This window comes from Oncorhynchus nerka, linkage group LG28, assembly GCF_034236695.1.
Source record: "Oncorhynchus nerka isolate Pitt River linkage group LG28, Oner_Uvic_2.0, whole genome shotgun sequence".
NCBI lineage: Eukaryota > Metazoa > Chordata > Actinopteri > Salmoniformes > Salmonidae > Oncorhynchus > Oncorhynchus nerka.
The window spans coordinates 82,341,332-82,354,110 of record NC_088423.1 but is presented as its reverse complement, the minus strand read 5'-3'; the positions used below and the strand labels follow the sequence as shown (position 1 = coordinate 82,354,110).

At 51.0% G+C, this 12,779-nt stretch overlaps 1 protein-coding gene across 9 annotated transcripts in view; it reads left to right on the top strand.

Moving 5' to 3' along the window:
• LOC115125476 (chromodomain-helicase-DNA-binding protein 9-like) overlaps nucleotides 1–12,779 on the top strand; it is a 197,731-nt gene that overhangs the window by 128,579 nt on the left and 56,373 nt on the right. For all 9 annotated transcript variants that reach the window (XR_010461738.1, XR_010461737.1, XM_065013186.1 and 6 more), the window contains one exon: nucleotides 10,099–10,188. Coding sequence is in view for 7 of the 9 variants with exons in the window: in XM_065013186.1 (XP_064869258.1) it covers nucleotides 10,099–10,188 (90 nt within the window). In the remaining 2 variants the exon portion in view is untranslated. The remainder of the gene's footprint in view (nucleotides 1–10,098; nucleotides 10,189–12,779) is intronic.

The window sequence follows — 12,779 nt, the reverse complement described above, 5'->3', positions numbered from 1 at the left end:
TTTAGCCATATAGATGATGGTTGTTGAGATATAAAACTTAGCCAACTAGATGATGGTGAAATGTGTTAAACTACAGTAAATAGATTTCGGTTACTGTCTTTCTAAACGGGGTTGTTTGGGGGGTTTGTCTCCTGCCATCCTGCTTTAAACAGAGTCATGCAGGGCTTCCACAGAAAGTTCCCCATTGTTCCCAGAGCAGTAGTGCTGAAGCCAGGCATCGTCCGATGAGAGGCTCTCTGGACACACTCTGTGGCTTTGCTGACCTCCGCGTTTTCCCCTCAGGGAGGAATGTGGACTGGCGTGGGGATGGGGCATGCACAGGCATGGCCCCCTACTATCCCTGTCCCACACAGAGATCCAGAACCCTGTCCTATGATAATGACATTTAGACGATGTGTGTTCAATACTGTGTAGCTACTAGTACTGGCCTGTTAGGAATGTAAGGTTAAGACTGACGAGGCCTGTGTTCTGTTGGGATATGTGTAACATTCTCAGTATGACTTGTGCTAATACATGCCATATATATGATCTGCATGTGATTGTGTGTGTGTGTTTACCTTTATGTATCTGACTGTTTGCATCTGTGCTTGTATAGTAAGTACAGTATGTACATGAGGGTATGGGTATTTTTGTGTGTGTGTGTGTGTGTGTGTGTGTGTGTGTGTGTGTGTGTGTGTGTATGTGTGTGTGTGTGTGTGTGTGTGTGTGTGTGTGTGTGTGTGTGTGTGTGTGTGTGTACTCACACTCATGTGCATGTATGAGCTCTATGTCTGGGGCAGAGAGGTTCCCTTCTCCGTCAGATACCTCCCACACTCCAGGCTGTCTGTCTGAGTGTAAGAGAGAGAGAGAGAGGGAAAGAGTGATGTAGGGCCTTGCTGACAGCCACAGGAAACAGCAGCTGCTGCAGGGAGACCCAGGGCACAGCCCCTCAGAGGCAGGGAGGGAGGGGAGAGGCCTGGACCAGAGCCTCAGCACTGGAGCTCACAGCTCTGCCTGCAGAGGGGATGTTCTCATGTCACTCCCTTTCCACTAGTGTCATACTGGATGTGTAAAGCTAGGGCTGACTGATGCCTGGCTGGGTGCGTCATGGAAACAGCATCTCTCCTCTGACTCAGCCTGCCTCTCTCTTCTCTCCTCTCCCTGCCAGCCCAGAGATCACATCATATCACACCACTCATCTCTATGGCACAGACACTGTCTCACTCTCTATGGCACGGACACGGTCGCCGTCTCTATGGCACAGACACTGTCTCACTCTCTATGGCACAGACACTGTCTCGCTCTCTGTGGCACAGACACTGTCTCAGTCTCTATGGCACAGACACTGTCTCAGTCTCTATGGCACAGACACTGTCTCGCTCTCTATGGCACAGACACAGTCTCGCTCTCTGTGGCACAGACACTGTCTCAGTCTCTATGGCACAGACACTGTCTCGCTCTCTATGGCACAGACACAGTCTCGCTCTCTATGGCACAGACACTGTCTCGCTCTCTATGGCACAGACACTGTCTCGCTCTCTATGGCACAGACACTGTCTCGCTCTCTATGGCACAGACACTGTCTCGCTCTCTACAGCACAGACACTGTCTCGCTCTATATGGCACAGACACTGTCTCACTCTCTATGGCACAGACACTGTCTCGCTCTATATGGCACAGACACTGTCTCACTCTCTATGGCACAGACACTGCATAAGGGACTGACTACACAGTGACTGTACTGCTGCATATTTTCTATCCCACTCCATTTTGGGCATGTGTGTATCATTGTAGACAACATTTATACAGTATATACAACAATACAAGATGTTTCCCTTTGCATGGACAGTTGATCTACTGTGACGAGCTAGGCACCGTGGTTCAGTCATCTACCGTGACGAGCTAGGCACAGTATCTCAGTCATCTACCGTGACGAGTGACGAGCTTGGCACCGTGGTTCAGTCATCTACCGTGACGAGCTAGGCACAGTATCTCAGTCATCTACCGTGACGAGTGACGAGCTTGGCACCGTATTTCAGTCATCTACCGTGACGAGCTAGGCACAGTATCTCAGTCATCTACCGTGACGAGTGACGAGCTTGGCACCGTATTTCAGTCATCTACCGTGACGAGCTAGGCACAGTATTTCAGTCATCTACCGTGACGAGCTAGGCACAGTATGTCAGTCATCTACCGTGACGAGCTAGGCACAGTATGTCAGTCATCTACCGTGACGAGCTTGGCACCGTGTTTCAGTCATCTACCGTGACGAGCTAGGCACAGTATCTCAGTCATCTACCGTGACGAGTGACGAGCTTGGCACCGTATTTCAGTCATCTACCGTGACGAGCTAGGCACAGTATGTCAGTCATCTACCGTGACGAGCTAGGCACAGTATGTCAGTCATCTACCGTGACGAGCTAGGCACCGTGTGTCAGTCATCTACCGTGACGAGCTAGGCACAGTATGTCAGTCATCTACCGTGACGAGCTAGGCACCGTGGTTCAGTCATCTACCGTGACGAGCTTGGTACCGTGTTTCAGTCATCTACCGTGACGAGCTAGGCACCGTATTTCAGTCATCTACCGTGACGAGCTTGGCACCGTGTTTCAGTCATCTACCGTGACGAGCTAGGCACAGTATTTCAGTCATCTACCGTGACGAGCTAGGCACAGTATTTCAGTCATCTACCGTGACGAGCTTGGCACAGTATGTCAGTCATCTACCGTGACGAGCTAGGCACCGTGTGTCAGTCATCTACCGTGACGAGCTAGGCACAGTATGTCAGTCATCTACCGTGACGAGCTTGGCACCGTGTTTCAGTCATCTACCGTGACGAGCTAGGCACCGTATTTCAGTCATCTACTGTGACGAGCTAGGCAGCCTGTTTCAGTCATCTACCGTGACGAGCTTGGCACCGTATTTCAGTCATCTACCGTGACGAGCTTGGCACCGTGTTTCAGTCATCTACCGTGACGAGCTAGGCACAGTATTTCAGTCATCTACCGTGACGAGCTAGGCACAGTATTTCAGTCATCTACCGTGACGAGCTTGGCACAGTATGTCAGTCATCTACCGTGACGAGCTAGGCACCGTGTGTCAGTCATCTACCGTGACGAGCTAGGCACAGTATGTCAGTCATCTACCGTGACGAGCTAGGCACAGTATTTCAGTCATCTACCGTGACGAGCTTGGCACAGTATGTCAGTCATCTACCGTGACGAGCTAGGCAGCCTGTTTCAGTCATCTACCTTGACGAGCTTGGCACCGTATTTCAGTCATCTACCGTGACGAGCTAGGCACAGTATTTCAGTCATCTACCGTGACGAGCTAGGCACAGTATTTCAGTCATCTACCGTGACGAGCTTGGCACAGTATGTCAGTCATCTACCGTGACGAGCTAGGCACCGTGTGTCAGTCATCTACCGTGACGAGCTAGGCACAGTATGTCAGTCATCTACCGTGACGAGCTAGGCACCGTGGTTCAGTCATCTACCGTGACGAGCTTGGCACCGTGTTTCAGTCATCTACCGTGACGAGCTAGGCACCGTATTTCAGTCATCTACTGTGACGAGCTAGGCAGCCTGTTTCAGTCATCTACCGTGACGAGCTTGGCACCGTATTTCAGTCATCTACCGTGACGAGCTTGGCACCGTGTTTCAGTCATCTACCGTGACGAGCTAGGCACAGTATGTCAGTCATCTACCGTGACGAGCTAGGCACAGTATGTCAGTCATCTACCGTGACGAGCTGGCACAGCACAGTATGTCAGTCATCTACCCAGGGCACAGTATGTCAGTCATCGAGCTAGGCACAGTATTTCAGTCATCTACCGTGACGAGCTTGGCACAGTATTTCAGTCATCTACCGTGACGAGCTAGGCACAGTATGTCAGTCATCTACCGTGACGAGCTAGGCACAGTATGTCAGTCATCTACCGTGACGAGCTTGGCACCGTGTTTCAGTCATCTACCGTGACGAGCTAGGCACCGTATTTCAGTCATCTACCGTGACGAGCTAGGCAGCCTGTTTCAGTCATCTACCGTGACGAGCTTGGCACCGTATTTCAGTCATCTACCGTGACGAGCTAGGCACAGTATTTCAGTCATCTACCGTGACGAGCTTGGCACAGTATGTCAGTCATCTACCGTGACGAGCTAGGCACCGTGTGTCAGTCATCTACCGTGACGAGCTAGGCACAGTATGTCAGTCATCTACCGTGACGAGCTAGGCACCGTGGTTCAGTCATCTACCGTGACGAGCTTGGCACCGTGTTTCAGTCATCTACCGTGACGAGCTAGGCACCGTATTTCAGTCATCTACTGTGACGAGCTAGGCAGCCTGTTTCAGTCATCTACCGTGACGAGCTTGGCACCATATTTCAGTCATCTACCGTGACGAGCTTGGCACCGTGTTTCAGTCATCTACCGTGACGAGCTAGGCACAGTATTTCAGTCATCTACCGTGACGAGCTAGGCACAGTATTTCAGTCATCTACCGTGACGAGCTTGGCACAGTATGTCAGTCATCTACCGTGACGAGCTAGGCACCGTGTGTCAGTCATCTACCGTGATGAGCTTGGCACAGTATGCCAGTCATCTACCGTGACGAGCTAGGCACAGTATGTCAGTCATCTACCGTGACGAGCTAGGCACAGTATTTTAGTCATCTACCGTGACGAGCTAGGCACAGTATTTCAGTCATCTACCGTGACGAGCTTGGCACCGTATTTCAGTCATCTACCGTGACGAGCTAGGCACAGTATGTCAGTCATCTACCGTGACGAGCTTGGCACAGTATTTCAGTCATCTACCGTGACGAGCTAGGCACAGTATGTCAGTCATCTACCGTGACGAGCTAGGCACAGTATGTCAGTCATCTACCGTGACGAGCTAGGCACAGTGGTTCAGTCATCTACCGTGACGAGCTAGGCACAGTATGTCAGTCATCTACCGTGACGAGCTAGGCACATTATGTCAGTCATCTACCGTGACGAGCTAGGCACCGTGGTTCAGTCATCTACCGTGACGAGCTAGGCACAGTATGTCAGTCATCTACCGTGACGAGCTAGGCACAGTGGTTCAGTCATCTACCGTGACGAGCTAGGCACAGTATGTCAGTCATCTACCGTGACGAGCTAGGCACAGTATGTCAGTCATCTACTGTGACAAGCTAGGCACAGTGGTTCAGTCATCTACCGTGACGAGCTTGGCACCGTATTTCAGTCATCTACCGTGACGAGCTAGGCACAGTATTTCAGTCATCTACCGTGACGAGCTAGGCACAGTATTTCAGTCATCTACCGTGACGAGCTAGGCACAGTATTTCAGTCATCTACCGTGACGAGCTTGGCACAGTATGTCAATCATCTACCGTGACGAGCTTGGCACAGTATGTCAATCATCTACCGTGACGAGCTAGGCACCGTGTGTCAGTCATCTACCGTGACGAGCTAGGCACAGTATGTCAGTCATCTACCGTGACGAGCTAGGCACCGTGGTTCAGTCATCTACCGTGACGAGCTTGGCACCGTGTTTCAGTCATCTACCGTGACGAGCTAGGCACCGTATTTCAGTCATCTACTGTGACGAGCTAGGCAGCCTGTTTCAGTCATCTACCGTGATCTACCGTGACGAGCTTGGCACCGTATTTCAGTCATCTACCGTGACGAGCTTGGCACCGTGTTTCAGTCATCTACTGTGACGAGCTAGGCAGCCTGTTTCAGTCATCTACCGTGACGAGCTTGGCACCGTATTTCAGTCATCTACCGTGACGAGCTTGGCACCGTATTTCAGTCATCTACCGTGACGAGCTAGGCACCGTGGTTCAGTCATCTACCGTGACGAGCTAGGCACCGTGTTTCAGTCATCTACCGTGACGAGCTTGGCACCGTATTTCAGTCATCTACTGTGACGAGCTTGGCACCGTGTTTCAGTCATCTACCGTGACGAGCTAGGCACCGTATTTCAGTCATCTACTGTGACGAGCTAGGCAGCCTGTTTCAGTCATCTACCGTGACGAGCTTGGCACCGTATTTCAGTCATCTACCGTGACGAGCTTGGCACCGTGTTTCAGTCATCTACCGTGACGAGCTAGGCACAGTATTTCAGTCATCTACCGTGACGAGCTAGGCACAGTATTTCAGTCATCTACCGTGACGAGCTTGGCACAGTATGTCAGTCATCTACCGTGAAGAGCTTGGCACAGTATGTCAGTCATCTACCGTGACGAGCTAGGCACAGTATGTCAGTCATCTACCTTGACGAGCTAGGCACAGTATTTTAGTCATCTACCGTGACGAGCTAGGCACAGTATTTCAGTCATCTATCGTGACGAGCTAGGCACCGTGTGTCAGTCATCTACCGTGATGAGCTAGGCACAGTATGTCAGTCATCTACCGTGATGAGCTTGGCACAGTATGTCAGTCATCTACCGTGACGAGCTAGGCACAGTATTTCAGTCATCTACCGTGACGAGCTTGGCACCGTATTTCAGTCATCTACCGTGACGAGCTAGGCACAGTATGTCAGTCATCTACCGTGACGAGCTAGGCACAGTATGTCAGTCATCTACCGTGACGAGCTTGGCACCGTGTTTCAGTCATCTACCGTGACGAGCTAGGCACCGTATTTCAGTCATCTACCGTGACGAGCTAGGCAGCCTGTTTCAGTCATCTACCGTGACGAGCTTGGCACCGTATTTCAGTCATCTACCGTGACGAGCTAGGCACAGTATTTCAGTCATCTACCGTGACGAGCTAGGCACAGTATTTCAGTCATCTACCGTGACGAGCTTGGCACAGTATGTCAGTCATCTACCGTGACGAGCTAGGCACCGTGTGTCAGTCATCTACCGTGACGAGCTAGGCACAGTATGTCAGTCATCTACCGTGACGAGCTAGGCACCGTGGTTCAGTCATCTACCGTGACGAGCTTGGCACCGTGTTTCAGTCATCTACCGTGACGAGCTAGGCACCGTATTTCAGTCATCTACTGTGACGAGCTAGGCAGCCTGTTTCAGTCATCTACCGTGACGAGCTTGGCACCATATTTCAGTCATCTACCGTGACGAGCTTGGCACCGTGTTTCAGTCATCTACCGTGACGAGCTAGGCACAGTATTTCAGTCATCTACCGTGACGAGCTAGGCACAGTATTTCAGTCATCTACCGTGACGAGCTTGGCACAGTATGTCAGTCATCTACCGTGACGAGCCAGGCACCGTGGTGTCAGTCATCTACCGTGATGAGCTTGGCACAGTATTCAGTCATCTACCGTGACGAGCAGGCACAGTATGTCAGTCATCTACCGTGACGAGCTAGGCACAGTATTTTAGTCATCTACCGTGACGAGCTAGGCACAGTATTTCAGTCATCTACCGTGACGAGCTTGGCACCGTATTTCAGTCATCTACCGTGACGAGCTAGGCACAGTATGTCAGTCATCTACCGTGACGAGCTTGGCACAGTATTTCAGTCATCTACCGTGACGAGCTAGGCACAGTATGTCAGTCATCTACCGTGACGAGCTAGGCACAGTATGTCAGTCATCTACCGTGACGAGCTAGGCACAGTGGTTCAGTTATCTACCGTGACGAGCTAGGCACAGTATGTCAGTCATCTACCGTGACGAGCTAGGCACATTATGTCAGTCATCTACCGTGACGAGCTAGGCACCGTGGTTCAGTCATCTACCGTGACGAGCTAGGCACAGTATGTCAGTCATCTACCGTGACGAGCTAGGCACAGTGGTTCAGTCATCTACCGTGACGAGCTAGGCACAGTATGTCAGTCATCTACCGTGACGAGCTAGGCACAGTATGTCAGTCATCTACTGTGACGAGCTAGGCACAGTGGTTCAGTCATCTACCGTGACGAGCTTGGCACCGTATTTCAGTCATCTACCGTGACGAGCTAGGCACAGTATTTCAGTCATCTACCGTGACGAGCTAGGCACAGTATTTCAGTCATCTACCGTGACGAGCTAGGCACAGTATTTCAGTCATCTACCGTGACGAGCTTGGCACAGTATGTCAATCATCTACCGTGACGAGCTTGGCACAGTATGTCAATCATCTACCGTGACGAGCTAGGCACCGTGTGTCAGTCATCTACCGTGACTAGCTAGGCACAGTATGTCAGTCATCTACCGTGACGAGCTAGGCACCGTGGTTCAGTCATCTACCGTGACGAGCTTGGCACCGTGTTTCAGTCATCTACCGTGACGAGCTAGGCACCGTATTTCAGTCATCTACTTTGACGAGCTAGGCAGCCTGTTTCAGTCATCTACCGTGACGAGCTTGGCACCGTATTTCAGTCATCTACCGTGACGAGCTTGGCACCGTGTTTCAGTCATCTACTGTGACGAGCTAGGCAGCCTGTTTCAGTCATCTACCGTGACGAGCTTGGCACCGTATTTCAGTCATCTACCGTGACGAGCTTGGCACCGTATTTCAGTCATCTACCGTGACGAGCTAGGCACCGTGGTTCAGTCATCTACCGTGACGAGCTAGGCACCGTGTTTCAGTCATCTACCGTGACGAGCTAGGCACCGTATTTCAGTCATCTACTGTGACGAGCTAGGCAGCCTGTTTCAGTCATCTACCGTGACGAGCTTGGCACCGTATTTCAGTCATCTACTGTGACGAGCTTGGCACCGTGTTTCAGTCATCTACCGTGACGAGCTAGGCACAGTATTTCAGTCATCTACTGTGACGAGCTAGGCAGCCTGTTTCAGTCATCTACCGTGACGAGCTTGGCACCGTATTTCAGTCATCTACCGTGACGAGCTTGGCACCGTGTTTCAGTCATCTACCGTGACGAGCTAGGCACAGTATTTCAGTCATCTACCGTGACGAGCTAGGCACAGTATTTCAGTCATCTACCGTGACGAGCTTGGCACAGTATGTCAGTCATCTACCGTGACGAGCTAGGCACCGTGTGTCAGTCATCTACCGTGAAGAGCTTGGCACAGTATGTCAGTCATCTACCGTGACGAGCTAGGCACAGTATGTCAGTCATCTACCTTGACGAGCTAGGCACAGTATTTTAGTCATCTACCGTGACGAGCTAGGCACAGTATTTCAGTCATCTACCGTGACGAGCTTGGCACCGTATTTCAGTCATCTACCGTGACGAGCTAGGCACAGTATGTCAGTCATCTACCGTGATGAGCTTGGCACAGTATTTCAGTCATCTACCGTGACGAGCTAGGCACAGTATGTCAGTCATCTACCGTGACGAGCTAGGCACAGTGGTTCAGTCATCTACCGTGACGAGCTAGGCACAGTATGTCAGTCATCTACCGTGACGAGCTAGGCACCGTGTTTCAGTCATCTACCGTGACGAGCTAGGCACAGTATGTCAGTCATCTACCGTGACGAGCTAGGCACAGTGGTTCAGTCATCTACCGTGACGAGCTAGGCACAGTATGTCAGTCATCTACCGTGACGAGCTAGGCACAGTATGTCAGTCATCTACCGTGACGAGCTAGGCACAGTGGTTCAGTCATCTACCGTGACGAGCTAGGCACAGTATGTCAGTCATCTACCGTGACGAGCTAGGCACAGTGGTTCAGTCATCTACCGTGACGAGCTAGGCACAGTATTTCAGTCATCTACCGTGACGAGCTAGGCACAGTATGTCAGTCATCTACCGTGACGAGCTAGGCACAGTGGTTCAGTCATCTACCGTGACGAGCTAGGCACAGTATGTCAGTCATCTACCGTGACGAGCTAGGCACAGTATTTCAGTCATCTACCTTGACGAGCTAGGCACCGTATTTCAGTCATCTACCGTGACGAGCTAGGCACCGTGTGTCAGTCATCTACCGTGACGAGCTAGGCACAGTATGTCAGTCATCTACCGTGACGAGCTAGGCACAGTATGTCAGTCATCTACCGTGACGAGCTTGGCACCGTGTTTCAGTCATCTACCGTGACGAGTTTCAGTCATCCCGGAGGAAAGTGAGAATGTGTGTGAGAGAGAGTGATATTTTGATTGTGTGTGTAAATGCGTGAGCGTGTATTTACGGACATGCGCGTGAAAGCCGTTCTGCTCTCTCAGCGTTTGTGCGTGCTGAGGCTTTGTGGTGACCGTGGGCGGGGCTGTGTCTGTGTGCAGGGTGTTGCTGCGGGTTAGAATGCTCTACTACCTGAAACAAGAGGTGATGGGAAGCCAGTCACAGAAGATACTGGACGGCGTGGACTCCAGGTGAGCTGAACTTTCACCTCTTTTACAACCAAACAGCTCTGAACATTGACAGACACCCTTAGAGTGGAGAACACAACATTTCCAAAGCTCACTGATGCTCTCTCTATCTATCCTCTAATTGGTCATTTCAGTTATTAGATTATTTGAAGAGGATTACACTATTTACTCCATTATTTTGAGATGGTCGGATTGATCGGTGGCTATTCAGGCTAGACTGAATGTTATGCCAACCAGTTCAGCCAGGCTGCCAGCACTATGCCAGTATTTGTTTAAGTTTGGGATTTCTGGTAAGCTGCTGGCACGCAAATTCAGCTGACACATCGTTTTAGAAGGTTCCGTTTACATTAACTTTTTAAATAGAAATCTGTTCATTCATGGGCCCATGTTGTTCATGTTTTCCATGGTAAGGACATAGACCAAACATGACAGGTTGTTCCCATACATACTGTAGCTGTCTCTATCTATCACCATGTCTGAAGGAGGGCACAGCTAGTCAGACTCAGGGAAGGAAGGTCCATGTATGAAGGAGGGCACAGCTAGTCAGACTCAGGGAAGGAAAGTCCATGTATGAAGGAGGGCACAGCTAGTCAGACTCAGGGAAGGAAAGGCCACGTATGAAGGAGGGCACAGCTAGTCAGACTCAGGGAAGGAAAGTCCATGTATGAAGGAGGGCACAGCTAGTCAGACTCAGGGAAGGAAGGTCCATGTATAACAGAGGGCACAGTTAGTCAGACTCAGGGAAGGAAGGTCCATGTATAACAGAGGGCACAGCTAGTCAGACTCAGGGAAGCAAGGTCCATGTCTGAAGGAGGGCACAGCTAGTCAGACTCAGGGAAGGAAGGTCCATGTATAACGGAGGGCACAGCTAGTCAGACTCAGGGAAGGAAGGTCCATGTATAACAGAGGGCACAACTAGTCAGACTCAGGGAAGGAAGGTCCATGTATAACGGAGGGCACAGCTAGTCAGACTCAGGGAAGGAAAGTCCATGTCTGAAGGAGGGCACAGCTAGTCAGACTCAGGGAAGGAAAGTCCATGTCTGAAGGAGGGCACAGCTAGTCAGACTCAGGGAAGGAAGGTCCATGTATAACAGAGGGCACAGCTAGTCAGACTCAGGGAAGGAAGGTCTATGTATAACAGAGGGCACAGTTAGTCAGACTCAGGGAAGCAAGGTCCATGTCTGAAGGAGGGCACAGCTAGTCAGACTCAGGGAAGAAATGTATATGTATGAAGGAGGGCACAGCTAGTCAGACTCAGGGAAGGAAGGTCCATGTATAACAGAGGGCACAGCTAGTCAGACTCAGGGAAGGAAGGTCCATGTATAACGGAGGGCACAGCTAGTCAGACTCAGGGAAGGAAAGTCCATGTATGAAGGAGGGCACAGCTAGTCAGACTCAGGGAAGGAAAGTCCATGTCTGAAGGAGGGCACAGCTAGTCAGACTCAGGGAAGGAAAGTCCATGTATAACGGAGGGCACAGCTAGTCAGACTCAGGGAAGGAAGGTCCATGTATAACAGAGGGCACAGCTAGTCAGGCTCAGGGAAGGAAGGTCTATGTCTGAAGGAGGGCACAGCTAAGACTCTGGGAAGGAAAGGCCACGTATGAAGGAGGGCACAGCTAGTCAGACTCAGGGAAGGAAAGGCCATGTATAACGGAGGGCACAGCTAGTCAGACTAAGGGAAGGAAAGGCCACGTATGAAGGAGGGCACAGCTAGTCAGACTCAGGGAAGGAAAGTCCATGTATGAAGGAGGGCACAGCTAGTCAGACTCAGGGAAGGAAGGTCCATGTATAACGGAGGGCACAGCTAGTCAGACTCAGGGAAGGAAAGTTCATGTATAACGGAGGGCACAGCTAGTCAGACTCAGGGAAGCAAGGTCCATGTCTGAAGGAGGGCACAGCTAGTCAGACTCAGGGAAGGAAAGGCCACTATTTATGAAGGAGGGCACAGCTAGTCAGACTCAGGGAAGGAAAAGCCACGTATAACAGAGGGCACAGCTAGTCAGACTCAGGGAAGGAAAGGCCACGTATGAAGGAGGGCACAGCTAGTCAGACTCAGGGAAGGAAGGTCCATGTATAAGGAGGGCACAGCTAGTCAGACTCAGGGAAGGAAAGTCCATGTATAACGGAGGGCACAGCTAGTCAGACTCAGGGAAGGAAAGTCCACATATGAAGGAGGGCACAGCTAGTCAGACTCAGGGAAGGAAAGTCCATGTATGAAGGAGGGCACAGCTAGTCAGACTCAGGGAAGGAAGGTCCATGTATAACAGAGGGCACAGCTAGTCAGACTCAGGGAAGGAAGGTCCATGTATGAAGGAGGGCACAGCTAGTCAGACTCAGGGAAGGAAGGTCCATGTATAACGGAGGGCACAGCTAGTCAGACTCAGGGAAGGAAAGTCCATGTATGAAGGAGGGCACAGCTAGTCAGACTCAGGGAAGGAAAGTCCATGTCTGAAGGAGGGCACAGCTAGTCAGACTCAGGGAAGGAAGCTCCATGTCTGAAGGAGGGCACAGCTAGTCAGACTCAGGGAAGGAAGGTCCATGTATGAAGGAGGGCACAGCTAGTCAGACTCAGGGAAGGAAAGTCCATGTCTGA